At 37.1% G+C, this 20,492-nt stretch overlaps 4 protein-coding genes across 8 annotated transcripts; all 4 read right to left on the reverse strand.

The window, feature by feature from the left end:
• Positions 1-167: 167 nt before the first annotated feature.
• Positions 168-2,630, reverse strand: LOC103961275 (30S ribosomal protein S6). The gene is made up of 5 exons (XM_048584495.1): positions 2,266-2,630; positions 1,794-1,848; positions 1,620-1,676; positions 1,368-1,445; positions 168-755 (listed from the first exon to the last, which is right to left on the reverse strand). Exons 1-5 carry the CDS (start codon positions 2,569-2,571, stop codon positions 349-351), a joined length of 903 nt encoding a protein of 300 aa, XP_048440452.1. The 5' UTR covers positions 2,572-2,630; the 3' UTR covers positions 168-348.
• A 2,287-nt stretch (positions 2,631-4,917) lies between these two features.
• On the reverse strand, positions 4,918-9,975 carry LOC125477377. 3 transcript variants are annotated; one of them, XM_048584406.1, is made up of 11 exons: positions 9,665-9,973; positions 8,050-8,959; positions 7,590-7,719; positions 7,033-7,484; positions 6,681-6,761; positions 6,488-6,586; positions 6,001-6,159; positions 5,790-5,876; positions 5,569-5,640; positions 5,114-5,427; positions 4,918-4,987 (listed from the first exon to the last, which is right to left on the reverse strand). In XM_048584406.1, coding segments are annotated over exons 2-11 (2,220 nt in total). In that variant the 5' UTR covers positions 8,875-8,959; positions 9,665-9,973; the 3' UTR covers positions 4,918-4,986. The 3 variants fall into 3 exon arrangements, with proteins under 3 accessions (XP_048440363.1, XP_048440362.1, XP_048440364.1); XM_048584405.1 differs by having other exon boundaries at positions 4,918-5,427; positions 9,665-9,972; XM_048584407.1 differs by lacking the exon at positions 4,918-4,987 and having other exon boundaries at positions 5,361-5,476; positions 9,665-9,975.
• A 1,914-nt stretch (positions 9,976-11,889) lies between these two features.
• On the reverse strand, positions 11,890-13,463 carry LOC125477446 (F-box protein At5g49610). Its single transcript, XM_048584573.1, has one exon. It carries the CDS (start codon positions 13,112-13,114, stop codon positions 12,035-12,037), a length of 1,080 nt encoding a protein of 359 aa, XP_048440530.1. The 5' UTR covers positions 13,115-13,463; the 3' UTR covers positions 11,890-12,034.
• Positions 13,464-14,139: 676 nt separating this feature from the next.
• On the reverse strand, positions 14,140-16,881 carry LOC125477429 (protein AGENET DOMAIN (AGD)-CONTAINING P1-like). Of its 3 annotated transcripts, XR_007258505.1 has the most exons (4): positions 16,257-16,881; positions 15,019-15,504; positions 14,672-14,787; positions 14,140-14,504 (listed from the first exon to the last, which is right to left on the reverse strand). XR_007258505.1 is itself a non-coding variant. In XM_048584526.1 (3 exons), the coding sequence occupies exons 1-2, from the start codon at positions 16,767-16,769 to the stop codon at positions 15,022-15,024; spliced, it is 996 nt and encodes a 331-aa protein (XP_048440483.1). In that variant the 5' UTR covers positions 16,770-16,881; the 3' UTR covers positions 14,588-14,787; positions 15,019-15,021. The 3 variants fall into 3 exon arrangements, 2 of the variants coding, with proteins under 2 accessions (XP_048440483.1, XP_048440484.1); XM_048584526.1 differs by lacking the exon at positions 14,140-14,504 and having other exon boundaries at positions 14,588-14,787; XM_048584527.1 differs by lacking the exon at positions 14,140-14,504 and having other exon boundaries at positions 14,588-14,795.
• Between the last annotated feature and the right edge of the window lie 3,611 nt (positions 16,882-20,492).

The raw sequence follows: 20,492 nt of genomic DNA on the forward strand, positions 1-20,492 counted from the left end.
GAATTTAATATCCAGCGTTATGATATTTTTATATACCAGTCTCTTAAATGGGAATCAAATCAACTGTTTGAGTATATTTAAATTTAAATAAAAAAAAATACATAAATGATAAATTCAAACAAATCTTTTATACGCCACTTAAATTTAAATCAAATAAGATACACAAATCCAAACAAAACTTTTATATGCTATTTAAATTTAAATCAAATAAGATACATAAATCAAAACAAATCTTTCATATGCTACCATCTACTTAAATATAATCTATTGTTTGAAACGTTACACAAATTTATACAAAAATATTTCTCACTTTCCCTGCCCTCAGTTTTCTTATCAATCCTGGTTTTCCTACACTAGTTGTTCTACCCTTCTTTGTTCCCTATCTTCTTCTATATCATCATTGTCAGCGTCAACGATAATAATCCCGTCTTCATCGTCATCTTCATACTCTTCGTCATCATACTCCATATCATCCTCTTCTTCTTCATCAGAATCTGTACCTCCACCGAGGGTGTGAAACTCGGGAGGAGCAGGGCAGTCTTCTGTGATTGCCTCATCCCTCTTAATAACAAGATGCCGAATGACTCTTTCATCCTTGTCTAGCATGGTCTTAAAGTCATTTATCCATTTGGCTTCCATCTCAAAGTTCATCAAAACGTAGTAAGCGTTCTTCGCTTTCTTTATTTGGTATGCTAGTCTTCGCATTCCCCAATTGCTCACTCTCCATATCCTGGCTTTCTTCTCCGCTAGAAACTCTGCAAGTAATTCATAGATAAACTTCAATATAACTTTGTCGATATATTTCAAATGCAGCTCAAAAGGGTAAGGGAACTTCATGCTACAAGAATTCCGATAAGTATAAGCCGCATCAGTAGAATAGAACGTTAGCAAGTTGCTATACAAATGTTCAATCTAAGCAATACTTATAGATAGATGAAATTCTATCAATTACAAGCTCACTTGCCATGTTAGGTGGAAAAAGAAATTATAACGTTAAAAACAAAAACAAAAAAGCTATCCATTCTTCAAATATGATTGCTAAAGTAAAACTGCTAAAGATTATTTCATGGGCAACCTAAATGTGACACCCTCACAGATCAACATGTAGCAGGGAAACCATTAACACTACAAAACATCCACACATCATCACAGCATTTTAACTTCTTTCGATCTCAACTTCTGTTTCGTGTTAGAAGACAAGTTTGAATACACCAAAATTCATGATGAACCTATCATATTTGTTTCAGTAATAACAGATACATTACAAAGGGAGTTAGAAGAGAAAATTTTGCCTGCATCAAAGTTCATTGCAAATCTATCGAACTTCACGGAGACATTACTAAGAGAGTTAGAAGTGAAAAACTAACCTTCAATTTTCTCTTTGACACTCCCAACCTCTTCGGCATGTTTCTCATGAATCAGATAAACCAGCTCATAGTGGCGCACTGTAACAAGGGAAACAATAAGTTATAACCAACCAACAATGGTTAAACACTAAATAATATTTTCCATTTGTTCTATGAACTATTAGAAGACAATTTCTTTCACCATTTTAATCAAACAAGTCAAACCAAGAGGCAATCCTACTAGCAAGAAAAATGAGCATGAACCGCACTTACTTCGTTCTTCATTCAAATCGCTTTGCAGCTGAAGCTTCAAAAATTCATACACCTTCTCTGCATAGAAATGAAAACAAAATCAATAACTGCAAGGCCCCAAATGATTCTTCGGAAAAAAGGGCAATCGCTATTCCTTTCGAAAAGCAGCAATCCGTTTGAATCATGATAGCTTACCTTCTTCGGCATCTGCAAACTCAGGGAGAACGTTACCATCTTCCTGGACTTTCTTCTGCAATTCATAACAAAGTCTCATCTCAAAACCATCCACAAATAAACTTAAGCAACCCAAAAAATCTTATCTTATCCACCTTCATTTAAATTTTTAAGAAAAATAAAATCTTTCAGAACGCAAGGCTCATACTTGAATGGTGAAACACAATAATTCCAAGAAACAAAACAAAGCAAAATAAATCCCTCAGAAGCCCACAATTTGAATGTATCAGAAACACGAATTTACTAACTTTAAATCCCAAATAACAAATTTTGAGCATTCTACAGCAGCCAAAAAGTAAAGGGTCGCACTCAAAAGTCTTTGAATTTCGGAAGCCGAAGTTACAAATAAAAAAAAATCATAAACCCAAAATAAAGAAGTGAAAAGGAGTAAAAGAAATATGGAGTTTGTGTAGAAATATAAACAAAAGGGAACCTGTTTAAGCAGCACAGATTCAGGGAAAGGCCCAGTGGCCTCATCCGGTTTCGATGCAAAGCTGTGGTTGTCTTCCTTCTTCTTCTCCTTGTTGCTGTTCTTCTTCGCAAAAACAATCACCGACCTTCTGACTCTTACTGGGAGCTTCTGAGCTGGAAATGGCCGACGAGAAGAAAACGAAGAGAATCCATTTGAGAATTGCAAGCTTGAATTTTGGTTTTTGGAGGAGGACCCATTTGTGCAGACCAGTTTTAGAGCCGTTGGAGTGAGAGAAGCTACAGAGAAGGAGTGTATGAGTGCCCCCATTGAAGCTGTTTCGGAGCAGAGAGAGACCCGGCGAGGATATGCGATTTGCGAAACAAGTGAAGGAGTTATATCTTGATGGTTAAATCCTGTCCGTCTGTAAGGTTGTCCTGGTCCACCGTTTGATTCATCTAGTTCTTCGTGATAGATATCCAACGGTCTAGTTAATTGGTTTTCCTTCTTTATCGATTTTGTTTTAATTCTTTTTCTTCTGACCTTTTAGGTTTTTTTCTTTATAAAACGGATGACTCATTATTTTAACTGAAAATATGACTTTAGTCTCTAAAATTTAATTTTCTCTATATAAAATTTGACATAAGTTTTTTTTCTTAAATAAAACTCATTGACTAGATTTCACATCAGCAAATTCATTGATTATGTTTGACACATTAAAAAAAATTCGGATGCCTAAATAACCTATTTGATTTTTTTTTTTTTATAAACCCTATTTGAATGTTTGATGTACAAAATTAATGTCATGCGGATGGATGGTAAAGGAGAATTAATGATTTTACAAAAAAAAAAAAAAAAAACATTAATGTTATAAATTCATTGCCTAATATATAATAACATAAAACATGTCTAATATATGTTATCATACATGCTTAATTAAGTCAATAAAATTATATTTTACATATTAATGTAGGTAAATTATTTCAGACACACATATATAAATGCCTGATATATGTAAAATTCATGCAAAATAATTTACCTACAAAAAAAAAAATTGATTCAAATAGTTCACCTACTATTAAATTTTTAAATGTTAGATTGCTTAAAAAAAGAAAAATAATATACCCAATATATGTAAAATACATGAAAAATAATTTACCTACATAATAATAAACCCACATATGCAAAATACATGCAAACTAATTTACCTTATAAATTCATCGTTTAATTTTCAAAAGAAACAATGTTTCTACTAGTTTTTTTTTTTTTCCAAAAATAAAGTACCTATTACTTAATTTTTACGAAAATTGTGTACCTATTGTGTTATTTAAAAAAAAATTACATATTGTTTTTTTTTAATGAAAATAATGTAACTATTGTTTAGTTTTTACAAGAAACAATGTATCTACTTGTTTATTTTTACCTTTTTTTTTTTTAATTTTCACAAGTTAATGTATCTACTTTTTCAATAGAATGTATATTGAACTAATTAGATTTGGATTAGGAGATTTCACATAAAAGAAGAAAAGAACCTTTTTTTTTTTTTTATTAGTTAAAAGCAAAAAAAAAACTTAAACTAATTGAATGTTGTTGACAAACAAAAGACAATAAGTTAAAAGTCATACAAAAAAAAACCGTAATAGCCATATTAATGTTGGTGGCATGGTGTTAATAAATTTAAATGTATGGACATATTTTATCTTACATGGCATCAAATTCAAAATTTGGGTTTTATCTAAAGGTTAAAAATTGTAAAGGGCTAATCTAAAACACGCTTATTTTAATCAACTGACCTTTGTCGATAAATAAATAAGGCTATAAGAATATAACAATATTGCATTAGCCAAACCCCAATGACATAACTAAATCCGAGGCGGAACTTAAAATTTTCACTGAGGTGGAATATAACTTCTTTTTTTTTTTTTTTTTTTCCATCTATGATCAGTTAGGATGAAAGGAACGAATTTTGCTTGGTGAGATAGGCTAATTTTTAAAAAGCACAGTTAAATTTTGAAACGCTAATAACAATTCTCTTATTTGTCCAAAAAAATTGTACTGAACGGTAGCTCAACCCAGTCTAAGCATAGTTTCGCCCTTGCGAACCCAATGTACAAAACAGGTCGTTTTTCAAGTCCAAAATTTGACTAGCAACAAGGGCGGATTAGCATCAAGACATTTCAATCTCCATTGCCACCCTAATTAGGTGCCCTGTCAAGAATCCAATTCAAATCGAGCCACTGGAGATCGAAAAACCAATTCCGACACCACAATTTCAAAGCTGAACCACCAAACTGATCATATCGGGAGCATAACAAGGAGTAAATCGACTCTGTCGCGGGTTATCATATTTGTTAGGGTTCATCCCATGAGGTAAATAGCTAACCATCAGATTACATGGTTTCATAAACTCCATATGCATAGTAATGCACTGCCCAACATCACTTGCTTTTTCATCACTCCTTGCGTCCAACCAGTTCCTCTCCCTACACAAGCCCAAGTGCAAAATGTAGGCAGTGCAACAACATTATTGCCTTGACCTGCCACGAAAATGTAAACTACCCTAATTTTGGCAGCTCGAATTTTCTTATAGCGGTCTACGGTCTTGTGAAAATGGGGAAATAATGGAAGAAATGAAGACGATTAAGAATGATGAGACGGTATACAAACTCTCTGGTGTTGCAGACTAATGGTGATTGGATTCTATACTTATGATTAATGATGTCAAACTTTCCTCAGGCATTCTTTTCTGAAAAAAAAAAAAAAGAAAATAAAAACAACAGGCCAACATTGAACATATGAACTTTCTTCTCAGGAATCAGCATCACTAATGCTTGGATAGTGCGAAACAAACGGGAACAACTTGGATACTCACCATTTCTTTCCCTTTTTCTTTCTCTTGTTAGCACTGCCACTGGTGCTGCCACCACTCTTGGTACCAGGTCCAGATTTGGCAGATGGGCTCTCAGTGGAGGTGCCGGTACCAAAATTTTCAAACATGCCAGTTTGCACTGCATTCTGTAACCACTCGAAGAATTCTTCCTCTGTCATGTTCTCTTCCAAGTTCGATGTTGGCATCTGACCTCCTCTTTGCCCCGAACTTGTTCCCTTTCCAGTATTATGCTTAGAGGTCACACTAGTGTTAACATGAAAACTTGGCTTGTGAGTGTTGGCTGGACATCTCATTCCCTACAACAAAATTTAGCTTCATGCACATCTGCTTTCAATGTGACAAAAACTGTGTGTGGATGCAGAAGGCGGCATGAGTGTTATTCTAAAGGAAAAAGAATATCCACGATAAACTTAGTAAAATAGTTCAAATTGAATTACCTGGCAAATATACCACTCAGTAGCATTGTATATCTTGCTATCCGCACAAACAAATGCGGATGGAGCATCTATCTGCACATACAACATTGTTTAAAAAAAGGATGATCTTGCATTACGTAAATTTCGGCAAACTATAATTGCACTGGTGATAGTTCTTTTTTATTCTCTTTTAACGCAAAATTCTAAAGCAACCTTTCTCCAGCATATATAAATGCACATACTTTCTGCAACATTCCAAAGAAGAAGGGTTGGGAAGATTGTTCAACCCACCCATCACCATCTTTTGCTTGATGAAAATCTTTGCAATCCTTTCAAAAGAGAAATTCCACAAAGAGGAGTACATTAGCACCAGGCGAAAAAATCTCTAACAGCATCATCTTTAAAGATGCAAACTAATAGAACATCATTAAACGCTTAAAGGTAAACGAAAACCTGGCACCATCGTGCTTGAGATTTTGATTTCCTGGTGAGCACCCAGACATGAAAATTGCCGCACTTATTGCAGGCGATTCTCCTTGAATCCCCAAATGGGTCTTCACCATCAGCTTCCGGGTGTGCAAATCCAGGGGGAAAGACACCGTGCCCTCCATTCTAGGAAACACATTGCAATATTAGGTAAGGCGGAAAAACTTAGAACACGTAATACTTGACATCCCTCAGAACTATATTCAGTAAATGAACAACTAATTCCTAGCAGAAGCCATAGCAAAGGGATGTATCCAAAACAACATAAGCTTCTACTAACAATTCCAAAGTAAATCACAAAGTTGAATGAAAGGATCCCGGGAGCCGACTGACAGGCTTCACTGTCAATTATCAACCCCTTCTTACATTCCTCATGGATATGGAAGAGATTGGTCAAAAAATTTTGAATTCTAAAACCAATTACAAGAAAGCATAAAAATTAGATATATATTACCTTTTGTGAAGTACTTTGAAATCTACAGAAAATGTTCAGCAGTTCCTCTCTCCTTAATTCGTCGTCATATGTTTTTCGCTTCAAGGAATCAAGCAAAATCTAGAAAATATGGGAGCAAAAAGGGCCAGTGGTACAATCAGAACCATAATCAAATCGATCATAGAAAAAATCTCAATGGACATCAAATGATCACCTCATATGCATTCTGAAGTTTCTTGAAAGCTTCAGCAGCTTTTTCGTTTCCCATATTTTTATCAGGATGGACCAACATTGCCTGATAAGAAATATAACAAACTTGTTAAAGAAAAAGAAATATATTAGCAGAACAGTATAGCCTGTTATCCAGAAGCAGTACTTCTACATATGTAGACGAATCTTCGGAAAGATAAAAGTCATCATTCACTAAACAAAGTTAGATCTCAGACTCAATGCTTGGCCATACAAATCTTGAAACTTCCAAGAGAATAACATAACAAGAAACAACAAAGAAGTCAGGAAAAGATCCCTTTTCATGCTTATTAGAGCAAAGAAAGAATGGTACTTACCTTTTTCTTGTACTCCCGCTTCAGTAAAGAAACATCTATATTTTCGTATCGAGAAAATCCCAACGCGGAATAGTGATCAGTACAGTTTAACAGCCGAACAACTTCATCTTCAGAGGTTATCTCAGAATCAGTGCTACTGGTTGAGGGTACTCCTTGGCTACGATCGGCAGAAAACAATGGAACATTTTCAGAGGATGAAGCATGTGCCTGCTCACTGGTAAAGAAGTCTGGTTGACCTGGAATTCCAGATGTTTGTTCAGGGGATCCGTTGGGTCTTCTCTGCTGATTTACGTTGTACTTTAGGAAATATATCAGACAATCACTTGAGATAAAAGATAAATTCAACCCCAAAAGCAAACCCAGCCATCCAACATATGTCCAAGCACAATAAATTGAATACACAGTGGCAATGGACAGGGCAATACGCTCATGGCTCAGTGTGAATGCCAAACCTGAATGTCAAAGAATGTCAAAGCTCAGCAAGCTGTGATGAAGAAATATGCATACTTGAAAATTGAAATAGATGATCTGCACTTGAAAGGAGGTAAAAGAATCACCTCCTAAGAAGATTGCAAATCCTGTTGTCCAAAAGCTTCCATAGAACCACAACAAAAGAGCTCCACAAAAAGCAACCACCAAAATCGAGAGCATGAACCCAACGAAAAGTCCAATTAAAGCAGCAAAGACCTGGGAGTTTATTCAATATGTATGAGAGCATACTAATGCAAACTTTAACAGATACTCTTAAACTCACCCATCCGCCTCACCCATTGCAAAAAACAGATAACTATTCATAAGGAAACATACATAAAAGTCTGGACGTTCAACAAGTGAGAAGTAAACATTAGGAACCAGGGAGGTTTAAAAGGACAAAGGGACTCAAAACAGGTGCATTTTGCTGGGAAAAAACAAGTAGAAAAAATAAAGCCACCTATAATTATAAACATCCCAGCCAAAGAGACTGTAAGTTATAATGAGGTGAGTCGTCCGTAGCAATGTAGCAATACTAGGGCTTACCAATACAATCAGAAACTTGAACATCCCGGCCATAGCAACTACTGAGAGAATGCTGCACCATACAACTGAAAAGAAGGATGTTGTTCCCATCCGAGCTAAGCTATCAATGCCCCTTACGGTACAATCCAACCAGGCCATTGATAAAAGAAACAATATACCCCCCAACTGCATAAGCCACTTCAAAACAATTGGATATGCCTGCTCAAACTTTGTTTTGACATAATCACGGGCACATAGTGCCGTACTTTTTACGGTAAGAAACATTGGCTCGTGCCTCTGCAACCATTCACTAGCCATCTTCAAGAATGGCAAAGCTGATGCCTTCAAGTTTCTAAACAATCGGGTATCTGAAAACTCTAACCGAGCCATCAAAGCTCTCATATGCCATCTATTCAGGGAGGAACCAGATTTTTTTTTTGTATGTTTTCGGCGTAAGTGGCTCGGAGGTAATATCCCATTTTCTTCTCTCATGCTTGGAGCTTCATTGTTTCCATTGCAATCTCCTGAATCACTCCGTAAAGGACTTGATTCCTCTGGACCCTGCATTACATCCATACCTTGCTTCTCTTTCCTCAAAGACTTTCCAGATTTTTGTTTGCTTTTATTCTCCTCCACAGGATGATTGGTTTTACTCGAACTGGCTGAAAGAGGACTGCTTGGCTGGTCACCATTTGGCAGTTCTTCTCCAGGGAAAACTTTCACCTCACTTGCTTTCCCATGCCCTTTCGTTTCTCCTAGTGTACACCCTGAATCTGGACCCTTCTTTTTGTGCCTTGATGTCTGGCGATCTACAGCATTCTTCTGTTGGTTACCCTTCCGAGCCATAGGGTAAAAGACCTTAACGTACTGTAAGCTAAGTCAAGCTAGACGACTTACAATCGATTCAAAGCAGCCATTCCAGAAATACAATCTGAAAATAAAAAACAAACAGTCACAAGGATGCATGTATACATAAAATCAAAACTTTTTGTAAGGTACTTCCACGAATATACGACTCTTCATAAATCATCACATATCAGACAAGAATTTGTTTTAATAAATTGATTACCAAACAGAAAAATGGCAATGCATATATAAGTAAAAATCTAAACTTCCCAACTTTGCTGATAACAGGACCTTTACTTAGAAAACTATTAAAGAGTAGAATTAGCATTTAGCAATGGAAAAGGGGTCGTGGATGGTGGACCCCATATATCAATATTGGGTAATCTGCATAACTTGTGAGGTGTGAATTAAAACAAAAACCCAAGAATTTCAATCTAACAAATAACCAAACTTACATTGTTCATTTCGCAAGAAACAAAATTCTCAGGAAGAAACACATAATACACCGTATTGTATCAACTTATCACCCACGAATCGATATAAATTTCAATTTAAAAGTAAAAATCGAAAAACCCCAACTGAGGTTTAAATCCCCAAATGTCAGAAAAATGATCAAACCCCATTTCCAACAATTCAGTAATCCCAACACACCAAACAAAAATTCGATGAAATCAATAAAATTGAGCAGACCCCATATCATAAAACCACTGGAAATCAACATGGAGAGATTGATACGGACACACCTGGAGCTCTGAGGCACACAGGGATCACTGAGAGAAGAAAATCATACCATAGAGCATCAAAGCGGGATGTTTGGCGAATTGGGTTCTTCTGGACATGGAGGACCTGAGCATCCAGTAATCAATCAGCAATCAGCAAGCAATCCAAATGTCACAGTTTTTTTGGGTCTGCGAAAAAAGGACAGAGAAGCACTCATGAAGAAGCTCTAAAGCCGAAGGAGGTTTTCTCTGTGTGCGTCTCTCTCTCTCATCCGAGACGTTGAATTGGGGTCTGGTTGGCTGACTGGATTTCTTTGTTCCGAATCCGGATTGGACATCGCCGCAGATTAACAGTTGTCGTGCCGCTGGACTACGCAGAGCTCGGGGTCCCACGTGTCCTTTATTTATTCGATTCCCTTTTTGTCTAAAGCCCATTAAAATGAAAAAAGGCCTTAAAGTTTTCTTTCGGTGTGGTATGACCGTGTGGGCCTTGAAACCAAACTTCCACTGGATGATTGCTCTACAAGTGCTTTTTGATTATGTATAGAGAAAATTTTTAGGATAAATTATACTTTCGTACATCAGGTTTGAGATCTATTTCAATTCCTTACAACATCTTCAAACATTTTACTTTCATACCTTAAATACTATTTTATTTCAAAATAATACCTCCGTTACATTTTTCATCCATTGATCCTTTAAATGCTGACGTGGCTGCCAAATGTATTACACTTGGTAAAAAAAATATTAAATTTTTTTTTAAAAAAAAAAAACCTTAATCTTCAAAAAAATATAAAATAAAATCAAAATCAAAAGCTACAACACATCCCTCAACCAACCCCGCCCATTATTCCTTCCGCCCCTGTCCCCCCTGGCGCGTGAACGACCCACTCAAACCCACCTTCCTCTATGACCCACCACACCCAAAAACCAACCCTCTTCTACACATCCCACTCATTAAATCCACACCTATTGGGAGGATCTAGGTTGCAGGGAAAGGAGATGGGTTTTTTTTTTTTTTTTCTTTTATTTGCTAGGTTGCAGGTAGTGGGTGCGGAGGAGGAGGAGGAGGTGGAGGATGGGTGCACAGTGGGTTTGGGGAAGACGGGAGGGAGAAGAAATGGGTGGTTTTTATTCTTTATTTTTTCTTCTTCTGGGTTGTGGGTTTTTTTTTGGGGGGGGGGGGGGGGGGGATGGGGATGGGAAGATGGGTGCGCGAAGGATGGGGTGGGAGTGGTTTTGGGTTTGGGTTGCAAGGAGGGACAATGAATGGGGATGATGATGAAGGGGATGGGGTTTCGGCAGCGCTCAGGGTGGGGGGGGGGGGGGGGGGATTAATGGGTTTTGGTTTTGGGGGGAAGGAATAATGGGCAGGGTGGGTTGTAGGGATGTGTTGCAGCTTTTGATTTTTTTTTTTTTTTTTTTTGGAAGAATAAGGTTTAAAAAAAAAAAAATTTTGCCACGTGTAATACATCTGGCAGCCATATCGGCACTTAACGGATCAATAGATGGAAAATGTAACGGAGGTATTATTTTGAAATAAAACAATACTTAAGGTATGAAAGTGAAATGTTTTGAAGATATTGTAAGGAATTGAAATAGACCTCAAACTTAAGGTATGAAAGTGTATTTTATCCAAAATTTTAAAATGCGTTTGAGTCATGGAAGTGTTTCTTGGGATATGCCTCTTGAAAACTTCAACATGGTTATTATGAGAGCCCTTCGAGTAGATTCTCTTATGAGTAAAAGTGCTTTATGGAAAAGCAATTTCAAGCAAGTCTGAAAATAAATCATTTTTGTTTTGTGCATTATGCTTTAGCACTTTCACGAGAATATTTCCAATTGTATGCAAGTTTCTCCCATAAAGACGAGATATACAATTGTGTATCCTTAAGTTTGTGAATCTGATAGATTATTTTGGAACAACTGTAGTAGTGACCAGCCAAAGCAGTAACATGAGCTGCCAGCACTAATGCAACAAATTCGTGCTCCCCACAACTTAGAGGTCGCAAATCAACTCATTGGTTGTTAGTGGATACTCGTTAAGACCTTTTTAATTTGATATCACCATAATATAAATGTGAGATTGATAGTTATGATAATATTGTAACGTGAAAAAAGCAAAGGTAAGTGATTTTCAGATACTCATTTCCTTCCCCTTCGCACCGCTGTTTATTTCTAGCCCTCGAATTAAAGCAATCATATGAGAACCAATGCATAGGAATAAACAAGAACAAGAGTGCATATGAGCAAGGGGTCCCATACTCAAATTGATGAAAACAAGTAGAAGATAATATGCCACGACCAAAAGCATAGGATTATTTATACTGCATAAGTCAAATGTTGATAGCTGTTGACAAACCCCAACGGCCAAACATATACAGATAATTAACATAGGAAATCCATGTACAGAACAAGTGCATGACATGTAGTTTCACATCTTACTGACAAGACAAAATCGTGCTCCGAAATGCATGTGCCGAGTACCACAACGGGAGTGTAGAGCTGTTCTTCACAGAGTACATCTCTTTCCACACACGAGTCTTGCGATAAAATACCAATATCTGCTTGTGGGTTGCCAAGAAAACGCATTCACCAGTCTGACATATGGGGAAGATGCCCGGCACAAGTCCTTTGATACATCGAAGACTCACCGTATCCACCAAATGCCACTCCTCTCTCCCGTAACCTTTCAACACCCAAATTTTCATCCAAGCATCTGAAATCTGGATCACCGACAGGCAACCATCTGACTCCAACAAGTAAAACCTATTTCCGGACACACAGGTCACTTGTTCCGGCAATGACATCTTCCTCCAAACATCAAACTCCAAATCGAGCACGAGAATACAGGAACTACCAGTCAACCAATGAAGTGCACCATTAACAAACACGACTTGGCTCTTATTCATATGGGTGAACTGATCATCCTGAAACGAAACAAACTTCCTCCATTTGCCCGACTCAGAATCAAATATCATACATACAAAAGTTCCATTCGGCCTATGACCAAAAGTCCGATGGTAGCCCGCTAAAACAACATTAAACTTCTGAGTGGACAAATTGCAAGCCAATCCCACCAGGGTTGCCTCACCATCAGGGTAAAATCGGGTCACATGGCGCTCCCTACTCTTCGGAAGCAACCTGAACTCCCGAGTAATGGGATTACAAACATAGTAAACACCCTTATCAGGAATGCTAGAGCAACACAACAAGCCATTACAGGATGCTCTGACCTTAACCCTATCCCTCAAGAAATCTAATGAAAATTCGGAAACACCCCTCCGATTATCCACGACAATCAAATCGGATTTCGATCCCGACGAATCCGAAACCTCAACCAATAACGTAGGGTTCTTAGCAGACGTCTCATTGTACAATTGAATGAAATACTTATCGGAAACCAATCTGTACCAAAGTTTACAAACAGTTTTGCTCCTGAACAGCGACTTAATGGGTAGTTTTGAGAGGATTTGGAGGACGACTTCGTCCGGGAAAAAACCACATCTTTGGGGTTTCATGATCAAATTCCAATAAATATGAACAGAATTCAAATTACCCAGATGACTAAATTACGAAAAGGGTATGGAAATCGCTTACCGGGTGAAAAATTCGAGATGGTGTTTGATCGAACGCAGTCTGATGCATCGAGATGAAGTGGGATCTCACTTCTGAGTTTCCGAGTTCGCCATTTTTTACTTTCACAGAGGAGTTATGAGCAAACGAATTGTAAACGTTGATAAAAGGTTGGATCTTTGATCCATAATTTGGGGGGACAAAAAGGGGATTGGAATTAAATTAGGGATTTTGATTTTTGAGAATCGAGAAATCGAGAGTTGGAAGAAAATTGAAGGTGCTTAATAGAATTTGACCAGATTGATGGGCTTTGTGGGCTCTAATCAAGTTGGTTAATCGCAATGGGCCACCGATGACGAGGAGGTTATCCAAGAAATGTTTTGCGCCAACAGGCTGAACCCAAGTGATCCACATATACCCTTTTTACCTTTCACTCACACTTCTTAAATTTCGGCCGACGAATTAGATGAGTTGTAAAAAATCAAAAGACATAATTAGTAATAGGTGTATGAGAGGTTAAAAGAGGTGCGTAGATATTATTACCCTAATTACATTATTATTTATTTTAAATTCTAAAATACGTTGAGAGATTCACAATGGAGATAGTGAGCGTCAAAACCCAAATCTTATTTTCTTCAATCATGAGACATGATGAGAATTGTTCCTCATGTTTGCAGGTACCTATTGCCAAACGAAGAAATGGCCAAAATGGCTTAACCATTTCGTTTTTAGTTTTCAGTTTGTATTCACTTTTTTGAAATATGACAATTGGAATCTTGTTTGACAACAAAAGGTTGAAAACAAAATGATTATCAAACGATCCTTAATAAACCACAAGTTGATCTCATACAGGTATTAGGAAAACATTCACAAACAGAACAAGTGACAATTTTTTAACTAAAAATAGGGTTAGAGACATTAAAGGGACAGTAACCCGTACACAACCACAGTTTAGTGCGTCCGTATTGTCTGTTTAGAGACCCTCTAGTTCAATTTTTTATTTATAACGTGTTCTATTTGCGCATATGTCCCTGACATTGTAGTAGCAGAAAATAACTTCGGTACTATCGTGGGATTACAAGCAATCAGACATTCCTAACAATCCTTATATGTGTTGCAGAGGAATGACAAGGTCATATGATCGAAGAAGACTATCTATTATCTGAGTTTCCGAAAATCTTGTTATTAGCTATAAATCCAAAGACGTCGGAAGTGTCAAAGAACCATGGAAAATGGTAATTTTCATCACTATTTACTTGTACCTTTGTTACCCTGCTGAACATTGGCATAGTTTTCTGCATCTTCAGCTCTGCATCCCAACTCACCTGAATTTTCCTGCATTTTATCATTCAAGACACTCAGTGCATGTTCCGGCAACCAAACAATGAAATTCATGAGCATGATCGAGGACCGTTAAATTTGATAAATCTATGGATTAAGGCACTCTCCAGAACATTTTAATACAACAGTTGTTAGTAGACGAGCTAAATCTATTTTTATACATTAACAATCGAAGAAGCGCTACGAAGTACATAGTCGATAAGTCTCCTTTGCTTCTTTCTTTTTCCTATTTCCTTATGTCAGCGAACTCTTCGTGATCATGTCCGTTTTAGGTCACCTGTACAGCAAAAATAAGGAATCTAATTAGAGATCCTCAATTGTAGAGTCTCTTTAACGGTGCAAGGGCAACTGATGTCAAAATTTAAATCTATTTTTCAGTGAGAACAAGCTTCCAATAAGTAATGCTTTCTCATTTCTTGCCATCCAAGCAAAAACAGAAAGCAAAAGTGCAAAGACATTGCAAAAGGTTTTGAAATGTACAGTAAATAAAAGCTTTTGGAAGTCATACCATTTAAGCAGGGATCCATTGTCCGTTAATCCAGTCCTGTCGAGGCCTCAAATTGGAATGTTCAAACATTAATTCTTCATTGGTGGAGCTGAAATAGACAACATACATTAAGCCGCCAAGAACTTTGGAAACGGTGCCCTCCCACCATCCCTCATTGTACCAAGCATCGACTTTCTGGAGCACTTTGAAATGAGCAACCGATGGAAGTGCAGGAGGACAAGGTCTAATATAACTTGCACATGCTTCTTCTCTCAAGGGATCCCTTGTCCCGTCATCCGTTACCAGGTACAGGTATTCCACCAGATACTTGTTATTTCCTACATGATCAATTATTTTAGCAGTGTACCAAGCATCCTTGTAGCCTTCCTCGTCGCTGCTGACCTCCACCACAGTCCCGTTTTCAAAGCTTGCTCCCAATGGTTTCTTGCCGCACTTAAATTTCAATATTAACTTTCTAGATTTCACCACCATCCCAGACGAACTATTCTGCAATTCAAGTTTTCAAAACCTGAGTACACATTCAAAACCGAGAAAGCTGTACATTGTACAAGAACAATTACCCAGAAACGCATAACTAGAAAATGTATTCATGGAAGACATTGGCAACCACTGAATCACCAGAACATCAAAAACAGAAAGCAAACACCATAAATCGCTTACACAAAGCTGCACCAAACGAAAGATTAATATATAATTATATACACATAATCACTTTTTACAAAGCAAACCATAAAATAATGACTTATGATTGAAAATTAATATTCTAATTTGATGTCAACCACTTGCACCAAGAATCTACCTTGAACAATTGTATACTATAATATAGTACAGAATTTGGTTTAAGTCGATAAATAATTTTGTATTTTGGCATAAGTCAATGGATACATCCTCTTCAACTAAGATTAAAGCCACTTGGCTGACCTCTCGCTGAAAGCACAAAATGTTGATTTGACTTAATCGCAATATCGAAAACATGTTTTGACCTCGAAGGAAACATCACTTTTGTCATAAATTTCACAGGCGATTCTTTTTCCTATTGAAACCATGGAGAAATAATAATCTTACTATAGCATATATGTTTGGTGATTGTGAACATTTCTACCTACTATCTCAAAAAATGTCCCAATCATATCAAACAAAATTAAACCCATTGCAAATAAATTCATACAGAAAATAATCAAAAAATAATACCTATTAATTAAAAAAAATTATATAAAAAAAAAATCAAAGAAAAAGACCTCTTCTTGAAAAGGAGGGACCCAAGAGCCATCATCCCAGTCTCTGTGAATCCTCAAATCACACTGCTCGCACTCAAATTCCTCACCCCGCAGCGCAACTAAGTACTTGGAGTTCTCCAGAATGTCCGTCACAGTCCCGCGAGACCACCCATTTTCTCTGTAGGCGTCGACGTCGTCGCCCACCTTGAAGAACTGGTAGAGCTCCCTCGGCGGTGCGGGCCTCACATTGCCTAATTCGACTATCTCCTGGAGGAGTCTGGGGCTGACGGCGTTGGGGGTCGTCAGGGTTTGGTACTGGACTAAAATGTGGGCCTTGTCCTTGACCACGGGGCGGCGCACCGTCGCGGGGTAGTACGGCCCGGTGGAACCGCGGGAGGGCTTCGTGACGACCTCGACTTCGTCGCCCTTGCTGAAATGGGTCTGCGACATTTGGGAATCGGAAACCCTAGCAGCCGGGAGAAGGGAGTAGAGCGGTGGAGTGGCGGAGCGGTGGAGTGGTGGAGTGGCGATCATAAATACATGGCGGGAGGGTGCTGGTGGTGGTAAATGCGGTGCAGAGTTGAACCAATAGGATCGTCGAATCCGAGGGAAGGTGGATCGTTAGCGGTCGCCAAAACGATGTCGTTTCGTAACGTGACAGCCTTTCTTCGTTCTTTTCCAAATAATTCTTTACTCGTTGATACTTAATATTACGATATGATGGTATTCATCTTCACTTGAAAGTGATATATCTTAGATTTAAATCTTGTAGATGAGAAATTTGATACTAATTTAGCCTGTCTATTATGTGATCTTGCCGAACTCCTCATCCCCTTAGTGTAAAAATTATCAACGTACTGAAAAAAAATAGTGGCGAAGTCAAAATTTACAACTACGAAGTCAAAAAATAGCTCTAAGAAATTGATAGTAATTTTATTTATAGTTATCCATGATATGTTCTAATATTTTAGAAACGCCTATCAAAACATATTTTTCAATGCATACAATATGAAAATTGATGGTTTCGAGGTTGAAACAATTGTTTATGTAAATAAGCTCTTCGAACTTGATCTCTAATATTTAGATCATATTTTAATATCCAAAGGTGAAGTCTAGGATCTCTAGGAAGATTTGCTAGTATACTTTCTATGTTACCCTTAGTTAAACTTTGAATATTCGTTGTAGAGAATGAAAGAGTATCTTATGTTGATTTTCTCTTAAAATACCTTCCCATAATTGTTTTAAATAATACAAAGAATAAATAGTAACATAACACAAGATCGATCAAATTAGACCACTGACTCAACCAAAACTAAAAGCAATTAAAAAAGAACCTAAATCGACACTTCAATCTTCAGCTCGTTATCATATTTATATAAAGCCAAATCTTCAAGCCATCTAGATCGAATGATCAGAAACCATATACAGCCAACTTCCGGTTACTACATATAAATTCAATTGAAAAGTTCCAGTAAAAAGGCAGACTAAATTAACTAGTAGAATTGAGTGAAACCCTAGAAACCCAAATAAATTTAAGATGAAAAAATTGTGGGCAAAGGACTATTTACTACCATCATGTTTCGTGGTTTTCAACATTTAATACATTAAGTTTTTTTTTCGTCTCAGAGTCATACCTAAAGTGTTAATTTCGGGACAGTTTCATACATCCATTAGTCTGGCTGTTAAGTCTTCCGTTAACTGATGACGTGGTGCCTATATGGATAATGATTGGACGTCACGTGTCATTTAAGGGTTCATGTGAAAATTAAAAATTAAAAAAAATAATTTTTTTATCCCCTTTCTAACCCTAAGTATCAGGCCCCAAAATATTTTTCTTTTCTTTGTTGGGCTTCTCCTCACCCCCACGATCCCCTCCCTCCGCCATCGCCACCGGTTCAACCGTCGCAGCTGCCTCAGGCCTCCACCTCCTGCGACCGCCACTCGGAAGAGCATTTCATAGGCTTTTGCCCCTCACGCCTCTGTGAACGCCATCGGAAGGCTTATATTTCTTTTGCGAGCCTTCGTCATCACAAAGTTGATCTCCTCCATAGTCTTCCCATGTTTCCCGCGGTTCTTTGTCGCTAAAGAGGTCTTCCACATGCACAAAGTTGTTGTATAGCAGCATTAGAGGCTCTCTCTTGACCACCATCGTGTAGAGAAAGAACCGGATGATTTCTTGGTCGGAGGGGCGGAAGCGGAAGCCCACCGGTGCATGTGGATTAGCCATGACTAACTCAAGATTAGTAAAGCAGTTGATCTTGTTAATCTCTATAGGTTTTCTTAAGCTTTTGTGGAATAGGAGGGCGTGACATGAATGATATTCATAAGGAGTGAGTTCTTATAGGAATATGATAGAGATTTCAAAACTACTTAGGACTAGAAAATAGCAATGCTTTTGAAGACTGAAATTAGAATTCATATTGAATTTGAACCTAACAAGGGATATGGTTTCCTTTTCAAATGAGGAAATTAATATTTCTGGCCTAGGTTTTTTTTTTCTTTCCCTACAATACTATATACTATTATGAATGTTTTAACTTGCGAAGAGAAAGTTCGACTCGCACGAAGGTAAAGAGGCGGGTATATTGTCTTTGCATCGAAACTTTCATTGTCTGTGGAAAAGGGCACTTATATATTAGGAAGGATATAATACTTTGTGTTCCTCTCTTGGGAGGATGAACTCATTCCTATCACTTGCAAATAACGTTTTTTTACGATAGAAAATTCATAATCGAAACTGTTCAATTTCTTAATCCTAATTTGAAGATCATCCCCACAAAATAAACATTAGAAACGATGTTTGTTTAGTCATCCAAATATATTAAATAAATAGACGGTTCATCATACATATGTTATTTGGTTCCTACCTGTTGACTTATTTGACACATTAAACTAAAGTGACTAAACGAACAACTATTCGAATGATTTTATGTGTGGACGAACTTCAAAGAAAGATTAAGAAAAATTTCTACAATAAAAGTATGTTATTTACAAGGACTGGAACAAGCTTATTCTACGACTTGAAATAAACGAAGTCGGTATAAGAGGAAATGCCAATCCTCCGGCTGCTTTGGAAGCCCAAGTCTCTTATTTAGGTTTAGCCGGAATGACTTGGGGCTTTTTCTCTAAGCCTAAAATTTTAAAAGGCCCCAAGTCTTAAGACAACCAAATACTGCAAGCCTTTTACAGTTCTCAATAACCATGATTAAAAAAAAAAAAATTCCAATAATTTTTTTTGGGTAAAAATAATGAATAATGCTATTCACACATTTATTTTTATTTTCTACACACTCTTATTAATTATTTATCATTGATTTTCTCATATTATTCAATCCAATGACTAAAATTTAAAAAAAGTGTATAGAAAGATAAGTCTATGGATAACATTATCCAAAATTAAATACAATAAAATACTTTCCTCTTAGAAAGTCAGGGCCTTAATTGACCACTCGCTTTTTATGAAATTGTAAAGCATACCTGAAATTTGCTTCTATGCATTATTGAAATGTCATTTCCCTACTTTTTGCAAGTGGCTTTTATTTATTTTTTCTATTTTACACAAAAATACTTTTACTAAAAAATATTTAGATTCTACTGTAATCAATTGGTAATATTAAGAATAGTTTAACTTATTGCAAGTGGCCCTCTACCGTCGTGATAGAAAGGAGTGTTGCCTTTACACTATGACGTGGGTTCGAACTTGATCGGCTCCCTAATCTAACATTTAATCTGACAAATCGATTGTTAGACCCAAAAAAAAAAAAAAAAAAAGAGTAGTCTAACTTACATATAAACCTTTGCAAGGTGATGTGTCCCCACACACCATGCGGCAAATTTTCAAGCTAAGCACGTAGATAACACAGATTGGGTGAGGCAGAGCACATATGGCCTTTCGGTAACATACGTGGATCAACCTACTTTAGTACCATAAAGAATGTTAAGATTTTAATATAAAACCAATTGACAATATGAAAAGTAATCCAACTTATTTGTCAAGTTGACATGTAATACTTTTCACCAGTCTTCGAAGATATGATTTAAGAGGAAGGAGGAAAAAAATTAAACCACGGAGAAGAGCCATGCATGTTAGCATGTCACCAAAAGGAGGGGAAAAGCTTGGAAGAAATGGACCCCATGCTGGTAAAACCCAACGGAAAGAGTCTCAAGTGGGATATGAAGGACATAATGAGATTTTGCCCCTGTCGAGTTTTCTTTCGACTCGGTCACACTCAGCCCTAATAAGTCATGGAGAAGGTT

Source organism: the organism of the source record quoted next, unplaced genomic scaffold, assembly GCF_019419815.1.
Source record: "Pyrus x bretschneideri cultivar Hongxiangsu unplaced genomic scaffold, Pyrus_bretschneideri_v1 Contig21, whole genome shotgun sequence".
Lineage (NCBI taxonomy): Eukaryota > Viridiplantae > Streptophyta > Magnoliopsida > Rosales > Rosaceae > Pyrus > Pyrus x bretschneideri.